The 23,269-nt window shown below is 35.1% G+C and overlaps 1 protein-coding gene across 5 annotated transcripts in view; it reads left to right on the top strand.

Annotated features, from left to right (window-relative positions):
• Positions 1-23,269, top strand: part of DACH2 (dachshund family transcription factor 2) — a 904,655-nt gene that overhangs the window by 865,826 nt on the left and 15,560 nt on the right. For all 5 annotated transcript variants that reach the window (XM_082715963.1, XM_082715964.1, XM_082715965.1 and 2 more), the window contains 4 exons: positions 14,893-15,041; positions 15,167-15,314; positions 19,092-19,238; positions 22,243-22,308. In XM_082715963.1, the coding sequence (XP_082572089.1) occupies positions 14,893-15,041; positions 15,167-15,314; positions 19,092-19,238; positions 22,243-22,308 (510 nt within the window). The remainder of the gene's footprint in view (positions 1-14,892; positions 15,042-15,166; positions 15,315-19,091; positions 19,239-22,242; positions 22,309-23,269) is intronic.

The raw sequence follows: 23,269 nt of genomic DNA, 5'->3' as shown, positions 1-23,269 counted from the left end.
GCTCAGGTCATGATCTCCAAGTCCTGGGATTGAGTCCCCCGTCAGACACCAGGCTGATTCAGCTGGGAACCTGCTTCTCCCTTTTCCCCTCCCTCTCCCCTTGCTTGTATGCTCTCTCTGGCTCTCTCTCTCAAATGAATAAATAAAACATTTTTTAAAATCTTTAAAAATATCATTAAGGGGGCACCTGGGCGGCTCAGTAGGTTAAAGCTTTTGCTTTCTGCCTTCGTCTCAGGTCGTGATCCAGGAGTCCTGGATAGAGCCCTGTATCGGGCTCTCTGCTCAGGAGGGAGCCTGTTTCCTTCTCTCTCCCTCTCTCTCTCTCTCTCTCTGCCTGCATTTCTGCCTACTTGTGATCTCTGTCCGTCAAATAAATAAATAAATAAAATCTTTTAAAAATGTCATTAAGTTATTGTATCAAGAAACCCGGTAATTTGAAACATTATAACTAGTTTGGTTGATACTCTTTGTTCTGGCTTGAAATATTTATACATTTAGCAAAAATAATATCTATTTTTACCAAACCACTCCTGTGCATTTGGTAGCAATTACTGGAGACCAATGAGAAATTGAAACAGTTTTTTTTTTAATTTAAATTCAATTAGCCAACATATAGTACATCATTAGTGAAACACAGTTTTTACCCTATAGGAACTCACAGCAGACTAGGGAAATAAAGGCACAACCAAGTACATAGTAATATATAATAAGTAGAAAATGTCATAAAGGGTACCCAGAATGCATTTTGAATGTTCAGAGATTAAGACAAGTGGATTAAGAATTTATAGGTTACATCATAGGATTGAATACAATGAAGTCACTAAAAAGAATACTGTGTACCATGAATGTACCTTTAGAACAAAAGTATTTCCATGACACACTGCTAAATAAAACAAAGTTCCAAAAATAAAAAAGTCATTAAGTTAGGTATGAATATTGAAAAAGAAGAGAGTAAAATTGAAACAAGACCTCCAAATTAACTAAAAATGCACCTGAGAAAGAACAATGTAAAAACATGAAATAATTTCTTGAGGAATCTCCACACTGTTCTCCAAAGAGGCTGCACCAACTTGCATCCCCATCAACAGTGTAAGAGGGTTCCCCTTTTTCCACATCCTCTCCAACACATGTTGTTTCCTGTCTTGCCAATTTTGGCCATTCTAACTGGTGTAAGGTGATATCTCAATGTGGGTTTTCTTTTTTTTTTTTTAAGATTTTATTTATTTATTTGACAGGGAAAAAGATCACAAGTAGACAGAGAGGCAGGCAGAGGGAGAGGGGGAAACAGGCTCCCTGCTGAGCAGAGCCTGATGTAGGGCTCCATCCCAGGACCGTGAGATCATGACCTGAGCTGAAAGCAGAGGCTTAACCCACTGAGCCACCCAGGCGCCCCTCTCAATGTGGTTTTAATTTGATGGCTAGTGATGATGAACATTTTTTCATGTGTCTGATAGCCATTTGTATGTCTTCATTGGAAAAGTGTCTGTTCATACCTTCTGCCTATTTTTTTTATATGATTGTCTGTTTTGTGTGTGTTGAGTTTAAGAAGTTCTTTATAGATCCTGGATATCAACCTTTTGTCTGTGCTGTCATTTGTAAATATCTTCTCCCATTCCATGAGTTGCCTCTTCGTTTTCTTGACTGTTTCCTGTGCTGTGCAGAAGCTTTTGATTTTGATGAAGTCCCAAAAGTTTATTTTTGCTTTTGCTTCCTTTGCCTTTGGAGACATATCTTGAAAGAAGTTGTTGTGGCTGATATCAAAAAGATTACTGCCCATGTTCTCCTCTAGAATTCTTATGGATTCCTGTCTCACGTTGAGGTCTTTTATCCATTTTGAGTTTATCTTTGTGTATGGTGTAAGAGAATGGTCAAGTTTCATTCTTCTACATATAGCTGTCCAGTTTTCCCAGCACCATTTATTGAAGAGACTGTCTTTTTTCCACTGTATATTTTGCACTACTGGGTATTTACCCCAAAGATACAGATGTAGTGAAAAGAAGGTCCATCTGTACCCCAATGTTTATAGCAGCAATGGCCACAGTCACCAAACTGTGGAAAGAACCAAGATGCCCTTCAACGGACTAATGGATAAGGAAGATGTCGTCCATATACACTATGGAGTATTATGCCTCCATCAGAAAGGATGAATACCCAACTTTTGTAGCAGCATGGACGGGACTGGAAGAGATTATGCTGAGTGAAATAAATCAAGCAGAGAGAGTCAATTATCATATGGTTTCACTTATTTGTGGAGCATAACAAAAAGCATGGAGGACAAGGGGAGATGGAGAGGAGAAGGGAGTTGAGGGAAATTGGAAGAGGAGGTGAACCATGAGAGACTATGGACTCTGAAAACAATCTGAGGGTTTTGAAAGGGCGGGGGTTGGGAGATTGGGGGAGCCAGGTGGTGGGTATTGGAGAGGGCATGGATTGCATGGAGCACTGGGTGTGGTGCAAAAATAATGAATACTGTTATGCTGAAAAAAAAAAAGAAAGATTAAATAGATGAGATAGATTAACAGGAGGAAAAAAAAAACCCCACAAAGTTTTATTCCACATACATGGAAGCCCAATAAGGAAATTAAGAACCAAAGAAATGACCAAGACAGGCAGTTTTTATAACTTTTAGAAAGAGAGACAATAAAATCTGTGAGGAATTCACAAGACAAGGAAAACATAACTTTGGGAGTTTATTTAATAAGGGATTCTAAACAGAGTTTGTACCTGGGGTGGTAAATTAGTAAAAAGTATACAGTCTTCTCTATTCTAAATTTCCCACCTCTGGTGACAATGGTGTCTCTTTACCCCTGCTACAGGGAGGGTACATTTCACATGGGGAGATTTATTGCCTGCTTTCGGGGGAACAGAGGAAGATATGACTGTCCTTATTTTTTTTTTTCTCTTAAGTAACTTTTGTTTAAAATAACCAATAAGATGGAACTAGAGGGTTTTATGCTGAGGGAAATAAGTCAATCAGAGAAAGACAATTTTCATATGACCTCTCTGATATGAGGAATTTGAGAGGCAGGGTGGGGGGTTGTGTGCAGTAGGGAAGGAAAAAAATGAAACAACATAGGATCAGGAGGGAGACAAACCATAAGAGACTCTTTATCTCACAAAACAAACTGAAGGTTGCTGGGGCGGTTGGGGGGTAGAGAGAGGGTAGTTGGGTTATGGGTTTTGGGGAGAGTACATGCTATGGTGAGTGCTGTGAAATGTGTATGCCTGATGATTCACACACCTGTACCCCTGGGGCAAATAATACATTATATGTTAATAAAAATAATTTAAGGTAAATAAAATAAAATAACCAATAAAAAACATGAAATAAAATGGCACATTAGCATGTTCTATTGATGATATTTATCCCTTTTTCCCCCTTAGCTGTATCTTATAAATTATAATCATTTTAACAAAAAAGAGCTTGTTCACTGGATAATGTATGTTCTCATGGCAACAGACAACATCTCAAAGTAGGATTGTGCATTTGGTAAAGGTTCTTGACTGGAGCATTACTGATAGATGCCTACTTCTTTGATAAAACTTGAGAGATTTTCAGAGGAAAAACAATTGTTTTGATGTCTTAATATCTCCATTACACAAGAAAGAAAAATGTGAAAATTGCAGTGTTTTACCTTAATAATTAACACATATTTAAAAAATTCAGCTTTGTAAAATAATTAAATGACTGGTGTCATCTTGAACTGGCTAGGTTTATAACAGTGTTGCTATTATGATTGCTCATCTATGAGGAAAACACTTCATAATTTTTATCAGAAGAATACAGTACCTTGGTGCTTCGGTTTCTTATTTCTTAGCTAAAACAAAGAAATCAGTATATAATCTCACCAGTGTGTGTGTGTGTGTGTAGGCATTCATGCATGCATGTGCAGGTTTGTGTGTCTCTGGGAGAGAAGAAAGAGATAACTAACGATAAAAGAGTGTTCTTAATTTTCTATCATTGGTATGGTGGTAAAATAAAAAAAAACTATGCACAGATTATAAATAGGTATAACTGCAGTTATTAGTGAGGATATCTATATATAAATATCAAACCTGTGTATCTATTCATTTCTTATTGAAGAGTTTATAGGAGGTGACAAATTATAAACTGTTCTATAGACTATTCTTTCCAAGATTTCCGTGCAAGTTTCATTCTCATTTGGAATCATCTTTATTTTTTAATCTAATCCTGCCAGAATACCTACTTTCTGCCTTTCTTGAATACAGGGAAATAGCATCTAAGGATTAATGCATAGAACTGTGGATTTCCTTATTAAACAATTGCTTATGTTAAATTCATTCTTGGAAAAGAATTTTGCTTTCATCCGCATAGACTCACAGTTTTTTACTATTTTGTTTCCTGATTCTATGTTTACAAATAGGTTCCATTATACACTTCTTTTCAATGCAATGTAAATTGATTTTTAGAATCTCTAAATCTATAGAAGAGGCTAGTTGTTATGTCTTTAATTTTATATAATTCTCAAAACTTTGAAAATATATGCTCAAAATTTAGTTATCATTTTGAAATTATTTTTTAAAATTGTACAGACCAGTTTAAAAAAATATTGTGATAGGAGACAATATTAATCATCTTTAAATGTAGCAAAATTTGACCTTTCTACATAGTCCAGTGGTTTCTCAAACTGTGGTCCCCAAACCAGCAAAATCAACTATCAATTGGGCACTTAGAATTTCCAGTAGCCAGGCCCTACCTTAGACCTACTTTGGGAGTTGGGAACTTTTTAAAAAAACACCTTCAGGACATTCTGACAGATGATAAGGTTTACGAACTATGGCTGTTAAAGTGCTCGATATTAGTATCATGTTCCGTTGTACCTTCCACCAAACCTCTCTAGTCAGATATGTTAACGAACCCAAAGCAACACAACGACAGTGATTTTATACTTAGCGCTTGAATTTCCAGGTCAGAAAAAAAATTTTATTCTCTTCCTTATTTGTGCCAGATTAAGAAGAGAGGTTTATTCCCTAGTTGGTGAAAAGGCTTGTACATTTCCTGGCAGGGCAACAAAATGAGAAATCTGCTTTGCGTCTCTGCAGTCAGCCAGATGACGAAAGCCCTAGTAAGGGTAAAAGCAGGGTTCTATTGCAACCCTGTGGCCACTTTAAAGATAAGTCAGCATAATAAAACCCAATCACCTCGAAGAGTCAGTTAAATGATGGAAATGTGTGCCCTCCCCACAATCTTTCCTGAATACATCTTTAAACAGCAGCTTCCTTCCCACTTTACCTCAGTGCCCATTGTTGCCTCTTGTTTGTCAGTTTCTGATGAAGACTGTTACATTATTAGCCATTCAGTTAATGTTATCTGTGTAGTCTTTTTCACAGAAGTAGGAGGGTGGTTTTCTGGAGAAGGGAATTGCATAAGCCTAGGTACTGTTTGGTTCTTTATATTAGAAATTTGTGTCTATTTTGCAGTTTTTAGAGCAAACTCTGGTCTATGTATTAAATTTATTTCCATTCTGGATCTCAGCCCTTTTTTTCCTTCTAAATTTCTAGGCTCTAGTAAATATAGATCTACTTTTAAAGAATGAGTAGTTTGCTTTATCTTTGATGCAAAGGTGATGAGAAAGTATGTGTGTGAGCCAGAAAGATTTATATTTTACTCTTTTTTGCTCAAAGGATGTGTAGACAAGTTCAATAAATATAAACTAGGCATGTTATGACAACTATATCAACTACTTTTTAAAATTGCAAAATTTCAGTTTGTCCCATTATCTATAATCATTGATTTTACTAAAAAGGCTGAAGTTTGACCAGAAACTCTTTACCTCCACCCCTTTCTTCCTTTCTCTGACCATATACTTATAAATTTATTTTAAAATCACATATTCATGTATACTTTTATCTTTTTTAATAGAAAGAAATAATGGAATCAATCTGATTATTAGAAATCTTACCTCAACTTTTAAGGTTACCAGTCTGCATATCCAAAGTCATCACACATGTTGAAGACCCAGGATAGTTTTAATTGTAGATACTGAGAGGACATCAGTGGGAAAATTTTTTAAAACAGAAAGTTCCCACTTTCACTGAGTATATTGTAGTGACATAAAATACATAACAAAAACAGTAAATATATGAATTACATTGTCTATTATTGGTGAAATTTTTTCTAGGGGAAAAGAAAACTGTTATAAGGGAGTGAAAATAAGAGTACAGGTTGCAATATTAAATAGGATGTTCAGTATAGATTTTCAATAATAAGCTACCATTTGAGCAAAGAACTGAAGTTGGGGATCTGAAATTCAATGCATAAAAACTATAAAACATACCTTGTCGAGTATTGTGCTAATTTTAAATCACTCATAAACATGTTATCTTATTAAGCTTATTAAGCTTTCTAGTAGAAGTTCAGTGCAGAAAGAAGCCAGTAGCACACACTCCCATCCCCTCAATTTTGACACTCAAAAATGTTTTCAGCCATTTCCATATGTCCTTTGGACTGCAAAATTACCCCCAGTTAAGAAACACTGACTTTGACTTAAGAAGTCTCCTCAGACATTTGATAACTGAAAAAATAACATTGGATTCATTTAGGGTGAAGCCAGGCCTTTATCCCATTACCACCTAAAAAAGAATCTTGCCACATATTTTATGAGGTGTTAATGGATGCTTAGGTGGTCAAATATTTTATTATAGTCTCCTCTTCCATTCCTGGGAGTTTTCAATTGCCATTTAATTTGTTATTATTTTGCATTTTCTTTGGGTCAGGCACTGTTGTACAAACTTTACAAGTAGTAGCTCATTAATCTTTAAAACAACCTTATGAGATAGGTATTATTATCATCTGTAAAATATGTAATATATATATAATATATTATTATTATTATCTGTAAGATGAGGAAATTGAGGCATAGAAAAATTTAGTAACTCTCTCAGGAGCGAGCAAATCACAGAGCAGAGTTTCAAACCTACACAGTCAAACTTTGGGATCTTTTGTTCTTTGTCACTATGCTCTCTGCTGCCTTAATTAATATGTAACCTATGCTTACATTTAGCACTAGCTTTTTAAAGGCTCTAAGTTGTCTTGCTTTAATAGATTTAACAAATAAAAAATAAAACAGCATGCCCAGTGATACTTGGATCAGATAAACAACAAATTATTATTATCATTTTAAATATTTATTTATTTATTTGAGAGAGAGAGCATGCACATGCATGGGGGTTTAGAGGCAGATGGAGAGGGAGAAAGAGAATCTGAAGCAGATTCCCAACTGAATGAACAACCTGACATGGGGCTCCACCTCACAACCCTGAGATCGTGGCCTGAGCTGAAACTGCCTGGGCCACCCAGGAGCCCCAACAACAAATTATGTTTTTAGTATAACTATGTCCTATGGAGTATTTTGGACATACTTACATTGAAAAGTCATTTAGTGTTTATCTGAAATTCAAATTTCACTCAAATACCTTATAATTTATCTGCTTAACCTTGTTTTAATTAAAAATGTTTATCATTGTTTAACCCAGGTTTTTCAATGCTAGTATGAGAAAGGAACCTTGTTGCTATACCTGATATTTTGCAGAAAATCCATGGGATTTAATTTAATGACAGTAGGAACACTTTTCAGCTAGAGTAAATGGATTAGTTTAAATGCTTACTCCAGACTGCAGTGATCTCTCTTTTGAGAGGCACTTAACATTTGTCACATGATTTCACACTTAATTGTTCACTTCTATAACTTGTTTCCTTTTCTTCAAGATGTGTCAGCTCCTTAACAACAAGGACTGGGTATCATACTTCTAACCCTTCACTGGATATAATATTTGTTATCAGCATAATATTTTTTCTGAAAGATGACTTTTTTCTAATTCATAATATATAAAGGAACCTGTTATGCCAAATTGGTAATCTAAGGATCCAGAATAAAACAGTGCCATACTAGTTTTAGAAGTATTGTATCTTACCTTCTCAGGTTGATGACTCTTCATCCTTTTGCTACCAGTTTTCAGTTTTCATTTGTCAGCATTATTTATTTTTTCATCTCCCTAAGAAAATGTAACAATTTGGGGATGAAGTTTTTCCTTTCAACATTTGGTAAGGGTAATATTTGAATCATAGTTCAACTAAGACCATGAATACTTCCTTATATTCATGCAAGTCACATCATTACACAGCAGTTGGTCATTTTTGTTATTGTTATTGTTCCTCATCTGGAAGATGGAAGCAGGTGTCATGCTTGTGCCAAATGTAATACTGATGGCACCAAGAAAAGAAACTCTTGAGCAGCTGCATTTAGGGGAAAGCACTCAAATTAAATAGTGAAATACAATTTATTCATTAAAGAATAAAAACTGATGACCTGATGACAGGTGGCTGCATTTTCTCAATGCTGAGTGAGTCAGTGGTTTTCACTTTCTAATCATGTATTATAATCCTCAAAGCGCAGAGGAAAGACTAAACTCCATGAAAAAGTGGAAAAATAAGCATTACATTAATACAGAAAATCTCTAGCAGTCCTGATATTAATTTTTAGGAGGACTTTTTCATCCTGAGCATTTACCATATGTTTATCTTTTTATACAAATAAATTTTTTGTCAACTTTTACATCTATTCATCTGGGCCTTAAGGAAGAAATTAAAAATAAGAATTTGTTCTGCAAATGGATTCCAAAGTACTATTACAAAGTATAGTAAGTTTAACAAACAGGCTCAGTAAAATCAGTTTCTACTGTGCTTCAGTAAATGAAGAGGTTACTCATGTCCTCAGCTACATAGCAGTTGTCTTATCTTTATTTTTTAGTTTATACCATAGCATCATGTGTGTTGATAAAAATGCAACATGGGGGCTTAAGTGGGTACGAGAAGAATAAATGAAACAAGATGGGATTGGGAGGGAGACAAACCATAAGTGACTCTTAATCTCACAAAACAAACTGAGGGTTGCTGGGGGGAGGGGGTTTGGGAGAAGAGGGTGGGATTATGGACATTGGGGAGGGTATGTGCTTTGGTGAGTGCTGTGAAGTGTGTAAACCTGGTGATTCACAGACCTGTACCCCTGGGGATAAAAATATATGTTTATAAAAAATAAAAAATTAAAAGCAAAAAAAAAAAATAAAGATGAAAAATCTAAAAATAAATAAATAAATAAATAAAGATTTTAATATACACATTTTGAACACTAGCCTTTTAAATCAAAGTGCTCAGTCAAAGCCCTTTCTCCCTGACTTACAAAGAGATGCTCTTGTTTAACTGACAGTCAGTGGTTCTAGTACTTGTCCATATTTAATTTCATTGTGGAGTAGGATTTCTCAAGCCTCCCAAATAAGTTCCTACATAACAATGAATGTTTTTAAACTCTAAGCAGAATGTCAATGTCATTCAGATGTGAAGAACTATTACAAAATTGAAATAGATTTCTAATGCATTTATTACACATTTTTGGTAGCATGTAATTTAAAATCAGAAAAAAAATGAAAAATGGTTTGACACTGTTCACTCATTTACACCAAAACATAATACACTTCAACTAGATTTTGGCTATTATGGACCTTAACATGAAATGTGACCTTGGTCTGAAAAAGCATGTTTGGTTAGCATGGAAACTTAATCGTAAGAAGTCATAAGTAGAATCCTTCTTCTTTACTGCCCTTTTCTAGGTCTAGGAAATTTATTGCTTGTGAGACAGGTAGGATATGAACAATGGGCCAAATAGAGTCCAGGGTCATCTCATCTGTGTGAAAACTGCTGCTGAAAATCAATGTGACCTCTGCTATACTGTCATCCCAATTCCCACCCTCTGTGTCCTATTTGTCTTTCAGTAGAAGCTTAGATCTGTGTGCTGTCTCTATGTGTCTCTCTTGGGCCAGATTATCAAAATGAATCATTGCCTGCATACCTCTTATATTTCTATTTATTTTCCTGGTGCTGACTAGGTCCGATGTAGTATGATTCTTTTTGCATTTGATCCTCACTGCAGCAAGCAACACCTAATTCACTGTGTCCATCTCTTTAAAGAAGAGTAATGTTATTTTGAAACTTCAATCTACTGTACAGCAACATTACAAACCATAGACCATGAAACCTGTCTTCATAGTCAATAGCAATCTTCCTTAAAGCCAACTCAAAAGCATTTATTTCATCTCCAAATAGAAGATTTCTGGGAATTTTGATGTAGTTTTTTTTAATTTTTTAAAGATTTTATTTATTTATTTGACAGACAGAGACTACAAGTAGGCAGAGAGGCAGGCAGAGAGAGAGGAGGAAGCAGGCTCCCTGCTGAGCAGAGAGCCCAATGTGGGGCTCGATCCCAGGACTCTGAGATCATGACCTGAGCCGAAGGCAGAGGCTTTAACCCACTGAGCCACACAGGTGCCCCAACTTTGATGTAGTTTTAATTTTGTTTTATGAATACTGAATATATTTCTTTCCTTTTTGGATATATTGTTTGCGGAATATCCCTCAGATTCTTACCACTACAGTTACTTGTGTAGAGAGAGAGACATAATGAAGAATCCATTAATTTTAAGAACTCTGCCCCTGATACAAAATGTTTATTCAGGAGAAACATTATATTATCTCTGAATCAGCAAGATGTCAATGTTCTAATTTTGTAGCAGTTCATTTTTGTAAGAATAGATCTTCCAGTCTAATTAATTCATACTTTAAGATTTAAAAACATCAATACAAAGATGTAAAACCTTCCCAATTATTATCAATAAATCATTATGAAGTTATTCTATCCACTTGTCATGTGCGGAAAACAAAATACTTGCTGAATACAGACTTCAAGCTATACAAATAAGACATAATATTCCTTGGTTAGGTGTTAAGAAATATACTTTAAAAGCATTAGAGATGATGCTTAAAACATTTTAGAATTTAGTTTTCAAATTACATATATCAAATATTCAGACTTTGTAGTTGAAATAGATCACAGAATTTCTAATGTGTTCAGTCTCTTTGGAATATTCCACCTCTTCCTAAACTATCACTGGCAAAGAAGGAGGGAAGGAGGGAAGGGGAGAAGGAGGCAGGAAAGGAAAGAAGGAAAGAAAGAAGGATGCGAGGGAGGGAGAGAGGAAGAGTTTAGACTTAAGGGAGTTAGACTTAAGGGAGTTGTGCAAAACACATCCATCATGCATTTATAGTCAAAATATTATTTTTTAAGTTTTATAAAAAACAATTCTGGAGAATATGCTCATTATCGCTTCTTGTGCTTAGAGAAAATTAACAGGTAAATTTATATATTTTATTTAATTATTTAAGACCAATAAACAAATGATTTTTATAACATTTTAGATCCAGATAATATGAAACTGTTAATTCTATAAAATAGTTGTTTAGCATTTTTTATCCATGTAGATTTTAGAAAAATGGAAGTTGTTAAAAAATTGGAAATGGTCCATTCATCTGTTGATGGACATCTAGGCCATTTGCGACAACATGGATGGTACTAGAGCGTATCATGCTTAGCGAAATAAGTCAAGAGAGAAAGACAACTATCATATGATCTCCCTGATATGAGGAAGTGGTGATGCAACATGGGGGCTTAAGTGGGTAGGAGAAGAATCAATGAAACAAGATGGGATTGGGAGGGAGACAAACCATAAGTGACTCTTAATCTCACAAAACAAACTGAGGGTTGCTGGGGGGAGGGGGTTTAGGAGAAGGGGGTGAGTTTATGGACATTGGGGAGGGTATGTGCTTTGGTGAGTGCTGTGAAGTGTGTAAACCTGGCGATTCACAGACCTGTACCCCTGGGGATAAAAATATATGTTTATAAAAAATAAAAAAAACTGGAAATGGTGATTTCTATTAAAAACATTTTACTCAGAAAATAGAGCTTCCCTATGACTCTGCAATTGCACTACTGGGTATTTACCCCAAAGATATAGATGTTGTGAAAAGAAGGGCCATCTGTACCCCAATGTTCATAGCAGCAATGGCCACGGTCGCCAAACCGTGGAAATAACCAATATGCTTTTCAACAGATGAATGGATAAAGAAGATATGGTCCATATATACACTGGAGTATCATCCTCCATCAGAAAGATGAATACCCAACCTTTGTATCAACATGGGCAGGACTGGAGGAGAGTATGCTGAGTGAAATAAGTCAAGCAGAGGAGTCAATTATCATATGGTTTTGCTTATTTGTGGAGCATAAGGAATAACATGGAGGACATGTGGAGATGGAGAGGAGAAGGGAGTTGGGGGAAATTGGAAGGGGAGATGAACCATGAGAGACTGTGGACCCTGAGAAACAATCTGAGGGTTATGGAGGGGAGGGAGGTGGGAGGTTGGGTGAGCCTGATGGTGGGTATTATGGAAGGCATGTATTGCATGGAGCACTTGGTGCGGTGCATAAACAATGAATTCTGGAACATTGAAAAGAAGTTTAAAAAATAAGTAATTTTTTTAAAAGCAAAAAAAAAAGCATTTTATTCAGAGATAATGCTGTACCATTAAAAATATCATAGAAGTTTCCCACAATTCTATGTCACAGCTTCCCATACAGTAAATGGTGCATACCATTTACTGTGGAGCAAACCATGATGACTATGAAATCTGTGTGGTTCATAATTACATGTATAGGCTTCTTGCAATTGAAAAACTAGCTCTATCTATATGATAAATCCATATTCTTATCCCTCCTGGAACCAGAACCAATAGCTAAATTTTTGTGAAAATTGGTTAGGTCCAGATTCAAGGCTAGCTGTGTTTTTTTCCCCCTCAAATTACTTTCATAATATATGGGGTCACTGAATTTTTTTCTGACTAGGGAGATGCATATTTTTGCACTTTGCTTTTGCCCAGTTACCAAAATGAAGTGGTATAGTAAGTAAAATAATTTTGTTTGAGGTGCTATGATTCATGCCATCCTATATTGCTGTTGAAGGCATTTAAGAATACCAGGCTCTGAAAGATGTAGTAAAACGAAGGGGCACCTGCATCCCAACATGCATAGCAGCAATATCCACAATAGCTGAACTGTGGAAGGAGCCAAGATGTCCTTCAACAGATGAATGGATAAAGAAGATGTGGTCCATATCTACAATAGAATATTATTCCATCATCAGAAAAGATGAATACTTACCATTTACATCAGCATGGACATGGAGGGTATTATGCTAAGTGAAATAAGTCAATAGAAGAAAGGCAGTTATCATATGGTTTCACTCATATGTGGAATATAAGAAACACTGCAGAGCACCATAAGGGAAGGGAGGGAAAATTGAATGGGAAGAAATAAGAGAGGGATAAAAACCATGAGATACTCTTAAATACAGGAAAGAAATTGATGGTTGCTGAAGGGGAGGTGGGGGAGGAATGGGGTAACTGGGTGATGGGCACTAAGGAGGGCACATGATGTGGTGAACACTGGGTGTAATACACAACCGATGATTTGTTGATCACTACATCTGAAACTAATGATGTGTTATGTGTTGGCTAATTGAATTTAAATAATAAAAAAATACCAGGGTTTGGGGATACCTGGGTAGCTCAGTTGGTTAAGCATCCAACTATTAACTTCAGGGCGGGTCATGATCTCGAGGTTGCAAGGTCAGGAACTGTGTATGTCGGGCTCTGTGCTAGGTGGAGCATATGCTTAAGATTCTCTCTCTCCCTCTTCCTGTGCCCCTTCCCTCCATTCGTGCTCTCTTTCTCAAATAAATAGATGAATTAAAAAAAAAAGAATGCCATGATTTGTTTAGGTACTTTTGAAGATCACTTCTTTGTAGCAGATTATTTTTATCCCTGTCAAAAAAGCCCCAATTTCTAATTGCAGGGGTAAATTTGCTGCCTGATGATTTGTACATCTCACCTAAAAGATATTCAATCAGAATTCAAATACATAGTCAAGTAGTTAGCTTCTCAGTGTAAGAGAAGATTATTTTTGTAATCAGGTATATCGGTTCAAAACATCTTATTAAACGATAACTTTATTGGTGTCTCTTTACCTGAAGTTAAGAGAGAATCTTGCTAAAGTAATGAGAATGTGAGAAAAGATAATATAAAAATAAATGGGAAGAAAAGATATAACTTGTGTTTTTACATCACAGCTAATATTTTTTCATCAGTAGTTTTCTTCAAAATAAAACATAACACTGGAAATAATTCAAATGCTTGTCAGTTAGTGAATCATTAAACAAAAAGCAATATATCCATGTAATGGAATAGTTTACAGCAATAAAAAGGAAGAAACCACTGATACAAGCTACCTCATAGATGATTGTCAAAAACATTATGCTAAATAAAAGAAGCCAGACATAAAAGACCACATATTGTATCTATTTGTGTAAAATATGCAGAAAAGGCAGTCCTATAGAGGCAGAAAGTAGATTAGTTATTGCCAAGCACGGGGGGTGTGGAAGGAGATTAACTGTAAATGGGCATGATGGGTATTTTGGGGGTGATCAAGATGTTCTAAGATAGATTTGTGATGATGGTTGCACAACTCTGTATATTTAATCAAAATCATTGAAATATACATTTAAATAGGTGAATTTTACTGTGTATTAATTATACTTCAATAAAGCTATTAAACAATGGAGATGATAGATGATAGATGACAGATAAATTTGAAAAGAATAAAAACAGTATATGCTTTATAAGAAGGTGATCTAATTATTTAATTTATAGGTATTCATAAACATATCATAAATGTGTTTCTCCAAGTCTCATACATCTTTACCAGTATATGTTGTTTCATTTTCACTGATTATTTCCTGACACTTATTTTGAAAAAAAATAAAAACAAATACAACTGGGGAATAGGTATGACTTCCAATTAAGAGTTTTCCATTATCTAGTTTTAGAAACAAAATATTTATAGATACTTTTAGAGGTAAAGGAAACACAGTGAAAATTTTGACCTGTTAATTTGTGAACATTCTGATATTAATTTTGTTTTTTTCCAGAAGAATTACCATTTCAAATCCCAATGATGAAGTCACCCTTGGACAAAATCCAACTGACTCCTGGGCAGGCATTGTCTCCTGGATTCCCTGGACCATTCATTTTTGCTGATAGTCTGTCCTCCGTGGAGACTCTGTTGACCAACATTCAGGTCAACAATATTTCTATAAACAAAATAAATGTAATACAAGACATTAGCATCTACATAAATTATTTCATACTTGAGAAACTAAAACAAATAAGATGAACTGCATGTCATTTGCTGCACTTTGACAGGGTCTACTGAAAGTGGCTTTGGATAATGCTCACTTCCAGGAGAAGCAGATTCAACAAGAAAAAAAAGAACTACAAACGGAGCTCTATAGAGAGAGAGAAATTAGAGAAAACCTTGAAAAACAACTTGCAGTTGAGCTTCAAAGCAGAAGTAAGTTTGACAAGTTCAATTACAGAATAAACACTTTGTTGTAGATATTTTCAAGAGCAGTAGAAATATCCTCAGATTTAGTTTGGAACTACTGAAAAAAATGACAAGCAAAGAATCAAATACTATGTGTAATCCACATGGCAAGATATTTATACCATTTCTATTTATTATAAAAGATAATGAACTAGATCTGGACTTCAGGCCAGTTGCCAATTTGGAAAATATGAATATTCTTAGTTTTCCCACAATTTCATAAAATACTCCTGGATATAGATAATCTAATAATTTCCTGTAGATGAAATGCTTAATCTTTGTAAAGAATAGTGCTGGATTCTGAGGATTTAAGATAAATAAAACTCAGTACCTGTCCTTGAGAGATTTGTATTTTAGAAGGCTAGCACAACCAACCAGTTAATTTCAAGACAAAGTGGCAAGAGCAATGATGTACAGTATATATGCTTATATAGAGAGAGGTAGTTAGTGCAGCTTGGTAGGGAAGTGAATAGTTGAGGAATGCTTCTTGATGCTGATACTTGAAACTGAGTCTTGAAGATCAGTAGGCTAAGAAATAGCGTGAGAGTATCTGAGTGGTTTAGACATTCTAGATAGAGGTATCAGTGAGCATAGGCATGAAAGCAAGAAGCAGCATACATTGGCTCATCTTGACAAATTCATTAAATACTATTAAGCAAGAACTTTACTTTTTGAAACTTAGAAAAATTCATTTATTTCTTGTATTTGGTATGCAAAATATTATTATGACTAGCAGTCATAAAGACACATATTTTAGTAGGATAATTTTTTATACTAAAGAATCTAATAATCATGTGTTAAATATAATAGTCTTAGATTGATTTATGCATATCTACTACATAGACTAAAATTGGCTTCTAACTTTTAGGGTTGTACTCATATCAATTTCTGTTTATTAACTTCTTATAGACTCTTCAGGTCTATCTTTTAACTACTATCACATCTATTGTATTTTAAAAAGACCTAGAAATGATAGGGGCACCTGGGTGGCCCTTGGTTGAGCATCTGCCATTGGCTCAGGTTGTGATCCTGGGGTCCTGAGATTGAGCCCAGAGCTGGGCTCCCTATTCATTGGGGAGGCTGCTTCTCCCTTTTTCTCCCTCTCCCTCTACCCTTCCCCACTGCTCATAATCCCCCCTCACATATCCTGCTCATGGGCTCATCGCTTAAGCTCTCCTCCCCACCATGCTCTCCACAACACTCCTCATGTTCTCCCCACACCTGTTTATGCTCTACCCCCTTTCCATTCATGCTCTCTCACTTGCACTCTCAAGTAAATAAATAAAATATTTAAGAAAAATAAAAAATAAAAAAGGCCTTGATATGGTAGATGTAATATTATATCTACTATCAAACTTATTCTGAAATATTTGTATTTAATAAATGTAGCATATTATTATTATGATATAATAATAATACCACTGCTACTACCATATCTTATTATCATTACTACTATCATTACTGTCACTACTACTAGTATACTACTAGTACTTCTACTAGTACTACTACTGGCTAATGCTTATTTACTGTCTGCTATGTGCTAAGCACTACTTTGAACATCTTACATCTAATGACTAACATAATTATAAGAAACTGTTAATCTGGGGGCACCTGGGTGGATCAGTGGCCTAAAGCCTCTGCCTTCGGCTCTGGTCATGATCTCAGGGTCCTGGGATCAAGCCCCACGTTGGGCTCTCTGCCCAACAGGGAGCCTGCTTCCTCCTTTCTCTCTCTCTGCCTACTTCTCTGCCTACTTATAATCTCTGTCTGTCAAATAAATAAATAAATAAAATCTTAAAAAAAAAAGTAACTGTTAATCTGTCATCCTCACTGATTAAGAATAAAATTATGTACTTCATCTCTATGAACCTCAGTATCCTCATCTATTATAATAGTTGAACTGGATAATCACTTAAATTCCTTTCTAGTTCCCTAAATATCTCATATCCAGTATAACTAACTTTTTTTTGGCGAAGTGTGAACTCTTTATCTGAAGTCATATGATTGAAAGGAAAGAGGGGGGAAATTGATCTTGTGCTCAAAAGTAACAACTGTCCAAGTATATAGAAAGAATATAATTATATATATGTAAATATTCCATAAAAACATAGTTATATATGTATATATATTTAGAATTCTTATTATTTTTCTAGTCAAAAAAGTAATGAGATATAGTCCCAGAAAAAGTGCTAGGTACATAGTAACTCCTAAATAAATAGTAGTTATTATTTTTATTTATGTAATTTTAAATGTAATATGCTGATGCTGTGGAATTGTTGAGCACAATGTTCAAGAGAGAATTCTTAAGGTGTTTTACAATACAACTAAATAAGTTTATTTAAGTAGCACAGGGACAGGACCCATGGGCAGAAAGAGTTGTACTTTTTACTCCATGAAGCTGGTTGGTTATATGCTTAACACTCAAAGGAGAGGGGATGTGCAGGGAGTATTACATCATAAATGTCTTTTTCAAATATCTACTCATAAAATTGTTTCACAATATTTCTCTGGCGCTTATCATTCAATTCATATTAGCTGTCAGCAAGATTTATAGGCAGTCATGAGACACTTTAAGAATGTAGCAATTAGCACATATGTCATCCTTATCAGAACAATGCAGGCTATAGGTCAGCCTTTTGAGCTAAAGGTGCACATTTTTTGCTTCTTTCTTCACTGTGATATTGTTTGTAATATATGTAGTCATAAATTTAAAGAAAATCAACATATAGGATATTTTTGAGCCAATAATTTTACTAGAAGCAAAATTTTGGATTATTAAGAACACTAAGTTATACAATAATTTGAATAATCTAGATTTCTTATTTAATTAATTGTTAAATGCTTTATATGAATGGTGATAAATAAGTATAATTAAAATACTAAGATATTTTTATGTTGAACCTAATTTAAAACTTTTTGCCAAAAATAACAGAACCCAGGGGTGCCTGGATGGCTCAGTCAGTTAAGCACCAGATTCCTGGTTTGGGTTCAGGTCATGATCTTGTGGATTGTGAGATAGATCCTGCACTGGGGCTCCACACTCAGTGGGGAGTCTGCTTGAAATTTTTCTCCCTCTGTCCCTTACCCCTCTTAAAATAAATAAATATCTAAAACAAAATAAAAAAAAAACAGAAACCATATATTCTCAGTTTCTTTGTTTCAAGTTTTCCAATTTTATTACCTCAGACCTCTGAATTTTTGTTTCACATAAACATAAATTTACCTGGGCACATTATTATTTTGAAGTAGCTGAATGTCATTTATGTGAAAGAGCTTGAACTCTGAAATAAATACAAGTGAAACTTAAATTACCATCATAATTAGTTCAATAAAATATTTTAATTATATGTGAACACTTCTAACATCTTTTAAATGTCATAAAAATTTAATTTTGCATGGTTTTTGAATGTTTTTCTATTGTCACAATGAAAATATCTCAATTTCTAAAAACTGATTCAGAAAGACTGTGAAGATTGGTATGCTTAAAACCCTGCTATGAATCAATATATTGCAAGTGCCCAATAATTTTATCTAAAAAAACATATGCCCCGCAAAAGTGAAAGCAAAAAGAAGTAAATTGTATGACTGAACACTGTTGAATCTAATCAGAATTGGAACCAAAAGAAGCTAATGATATTGTTTGTGTCTTTCTCTGTATCTGTATATGATTTATAATCCACAAAAACTGGCAAACCTATTTTATTGACCAAAGTTTTGGGAACTATTTACCTTTTCATGTTTTAGCTACCATGCAAAAGCGTCTAAAGAAGGAGAAAAAAGCCAAGAGAAAACTGCAGGAAGCCTTGGAATTTGAATCAAAGCGCCGGGAACAAGTGGAACAAGCACTTAAGCAAGCCACTACTGGTGACAGTGGCCTGAGGATGTTGAAAGGTAATGTCTGATTTGGACTTTCACACTCAAAGTATACAAAGAAAAAAACCCAATTTAAAAAAGAGAGGGGGGCGCCTGGGTGGCTTGGGGCGCATGCGTGGCTCGGTGGGTTAAAGCCTCTGACTTTGGCTCAGGTCATCATCCCAGCGTCCTGGGATCCAGCCCCATGTGGGTTCTCTGCTCAGCAGGGAGCCTGCTTCCCCCCACCTCTTTCTGCCTGCCTCTGCCTACTTGTGATCTCTGTCTGTCAAATAAATAAATAAAATCTTTAAAAAAGAGAGGGAATGGGACGCCTGGGTGGCTCAGTTGGTTAAGCAGCTGCCTTCGGCTCAGGTCATGATCCCAGCGTCCTGGAATCGAGTCCCACATCGGGCTCCTTGCTCGGTGGGGAGCCTGCTTCTCCCTCTGCCTCTGCCTGCCATTCTATCTGCCTGTGCTCGCTCTCTCCCCTCTCTCTGATAAATAAATAAAATCTTTAAAAAAAAAAAGAGAGGGAAGAAAGGAAGGAAGTGAGGGAGGGGAAGAAGGGAAGGGAAGGGAAGGGAGAAAGGAAGGGAGGAAGATCTAGAATGAGGATGAGAGGGTGGAAGGAAGGGAGAGAAGAAAGAAAGGGAGAAAGGAAGGAAGGGAAGGAAGGAGGAAGGAAGGAAAGACGAAGAGCAGGAGGGGCAGGCTTTGTTCAAGAATAAAGAAAATCAATTTGAGGCCAACTGTTTTAGTTATTAACTAAATGTGTCAAAATAATCCCTATTCTGAGAGATACAAATAGCCTAGGAATAATGGGAAACCCCACTGACTTTTACAGTAGAAGCAGTAATACTGATAACCTGCTTGCACCTAAAACATGAGTATTTTATATCCATTCATATTAAAATATGCTGATGATTGTTGTACTCTCTTTTAATGAATTATAGGATGTTGGCTTCTTTAATGTAGATTCCATCAGTGTTGAGGGTTTAAGGAGGGCCTGGATGAAAAAAAAGTATGTTTTAAGTACATTCCTGGAGATTTTGTGAGAAGAGATGCTTCTGTCATGAAATCTCTTAATTCCAAATTTTTCTTATTATATTTTCAATTATGAAACCCTACAACATCATTTCTTCTCATAGAATATTCAGATTCTTCTTTCACAGCACATTGACAGCTTGTATTTTTAACTGATATGTTAAATATACATATGTATATTAACTAATATGTGTGTATAGCAAGTATAAGCCCAAGAATTTTACATGCACATGTATGCATACCCCATACACATGTATGACACACACATAAAACTAAAAGTGTGCTTCAGTGTCCTATACCAAGAATGACTAAATAATTTTTACAAACATGGGTCATATTCTTTCTTTCCAGAAGTTAAATTCCTTTTTTACTGTGACTGTCTTGGATTATTATGCTCACAATCAATAGAAATACAGTGATATATTATTAACTCATCCTAACCATGACTTGTTGAGATGCAGAAAAAAATAATTATATATTAATATTTTACACAATGGGACATCTTAGTGAAAGCCAGAATCCTTGCTTATCAAATGTTCTAAAAATAACATTTCTTGAGTAGCAATGGGGCTTATGTTCTATGTACTCATTATTATTATTATTTGAGGCACTGAGCTTGTCATTCTGAAGTGGTTTGACATTATTTTTTTTTTTACATATTTAAAATCCACCTGTAATTGAGCTTATCTTGGTCTAGGTTTTCTATCATAAGGGAAAAACAGCTCTTTCTACAGCATGATGGGTACCTTGTATTCAAATCATTTTCTTATATTAATCTTTGATGGCATTGGGTGATGCACTAACATCTGTTATCCCATTACCCAAGGATGACCAAGTGAATTTATATATATATATATATATATATATATATATATATATATATATATGCTCATATAAATCTATGCTTCATGGATATAGATAGATTTTAGATAATCACATCTCATATTTAAAATTGAAAAGAAAAACCCAACTTATTTCTTTTTTTCTCAATTTTTTTGGTTTCACTTATTTGTGGAGCATAACAAATAGCATGGAGGACATGGGGAGATAGAGAGGAGAAGGGAGTTGGGGGAAATTGGAAGGGGAGGTGAACCATAAGAGACTATGGACTCTGAAAAGCAATCTGAGGGTTTTGAAGGGGCGGGAGGGTGGGACATCAGGGTACCAGGTGGTGGGTATTATAGAGGGCACAGATTGCATGGAGCACTGGGTGTGGTGTAAAAATAATGAATACTGTTATGCTGAAAATAAAAAATAATAATAAAAAAAACAATTCATGTATCCCTTTCCCCTTATAACCAGTACTGCATAAAGACCACAAACCATAACGTGTGTTTTGGTCTTCAGTGTGCTTAGCATAGAGATAATCTCATCATCATCTCTCATTCATTTTACAATGAAAAATATAGCATAAGAATAGAGACCTTCCATTTATGCAATTGTATCCATCTTTTTCTTATTCTACAGTCAGGTCATATTGCCTGATAGTCTGAGAGGATTATTTTCCTGAGAATTATCTCTAGAGAATGAAATAAAGAAGTGTTTACTATATACTTGAAAATATATGCCAAATTTTAGAATTCAGCTATAGTTTATAATTCTCCCTTCTACCATTAAAAACAGACATATGGGGGCACCTGGGTGGCTCAGTGGGTTAAAGCCTCTGCCTTCAGCTCAGTTCATGATCCCAGGGTCCTGGGATCGAGCCCTACATTGGTCTCTCTGCTCTGTGGGGAGCCTGCTTCTTCCTCTCTCTCTCTGCCTGCCTCTCTGCCTACTTGTGATCTCTGTCTGTCAGATAAATAAATAAAATCTTTAAAAATTTTTTTAATAAAAAAAAATAAAAAATAAAAAAAAATAAAAACAGACATATGAAAATAATAACAAGAATGCTATCCAAGATCTTGTGCTATCCATAGGACCAAATTACTAGTTTCACTTTAAATGGAATCAGAAAAAAATAGAATTGTACCTTAATCTTGAATGTCACTTCTTTCAGATACTGGAATTCCAGACACTGAAGTAGAAAACAATGGGACTCCTCATAATAGTACTACTATGCAAGGTACAGTAAACAGTTCCTCTCTATAACTGCCTGATATGGGGTGGGCATGAGTTCCTATGTTGATATTCTCTATATAAATAAAAAATAAGTTTAATTATTCTCACTTTATGGCAGAGGAAGAAGTCTTCAGTATTTTTTTTTAATTTTTTATTTTTTATAAACATATATTTTATCCCCAGGGGTACAGGTCTGTGAATCACCAGGTTTACACACTTCACAGCACTCACCAAAGCACATACCCTCCCCAATGTCCATAATCCCACCCCCTTCTCCTAACCCCCCTCCCCCCAGCAACCCTCAGTTTGTTTTGTGAGATTAAGAGTCACTTATAGTTTGTCTCCCTCCCAATCCCATCAATTTCACATATACAATGTGGGAAATTTCTTGTACACTTAGCTTTTTAAAAAGAATGTATATTTATGTTAGGCATATTCTAAAAATGCATAATGGTAAATATAATTTACCTTTCTGAAGTGTACAATAATATACTTTTAAAAATTTGTAAAAACCACAGGTAGAATAATTATAACCTATCAATATGTTTGATGAGTTCTAGACAACATTTTTATCACACTCTAAATTCCAATGCTGTTTAGATAACTTTAGACGCCATCTAAATATGGAAATAAGAACATGACTTGTAATTCATGATTTTCAAGATTCCCATAAGTGCTTAGATCCTTTAAAATATTTAAAAATACTTGGTAGTAGGAGAATAGATGATACAAGTCAATTTAAAATTTCACTGGAGTGCAAAACAATCTGAAAGGAGAAATTGAATTTAACCACTGGAATTTTTCTTGTCTGATTTTAATGCAGTTTTCTAGCTCTTTGTATGCAGATTACCTTTATTTTTATGTTTAATATGGAAAAATGTCTCACTCTAATAAAAAAAGAAAAGGAATTTCTATGAAAAAATGATTTCTTAACTTCAGAAAGCAAGACAATCATGGATGTTACT

This window comes from Mustela nivalis (genome assembly GCF_964662115.1).
Source record: "Mustela nivalis genome assembly, chromosome: X".
Taxonomy (NCBI): Eukaryota; Metazoa; Chordata; class Mammalia; order Carnivora; family Mustelidae; genus Mustela; species Mustela nivalis.
Note: the sequence above shows the minus strand (reverse complement) of the source record. Positions and strands in the feature narration are given on the sequence as shown.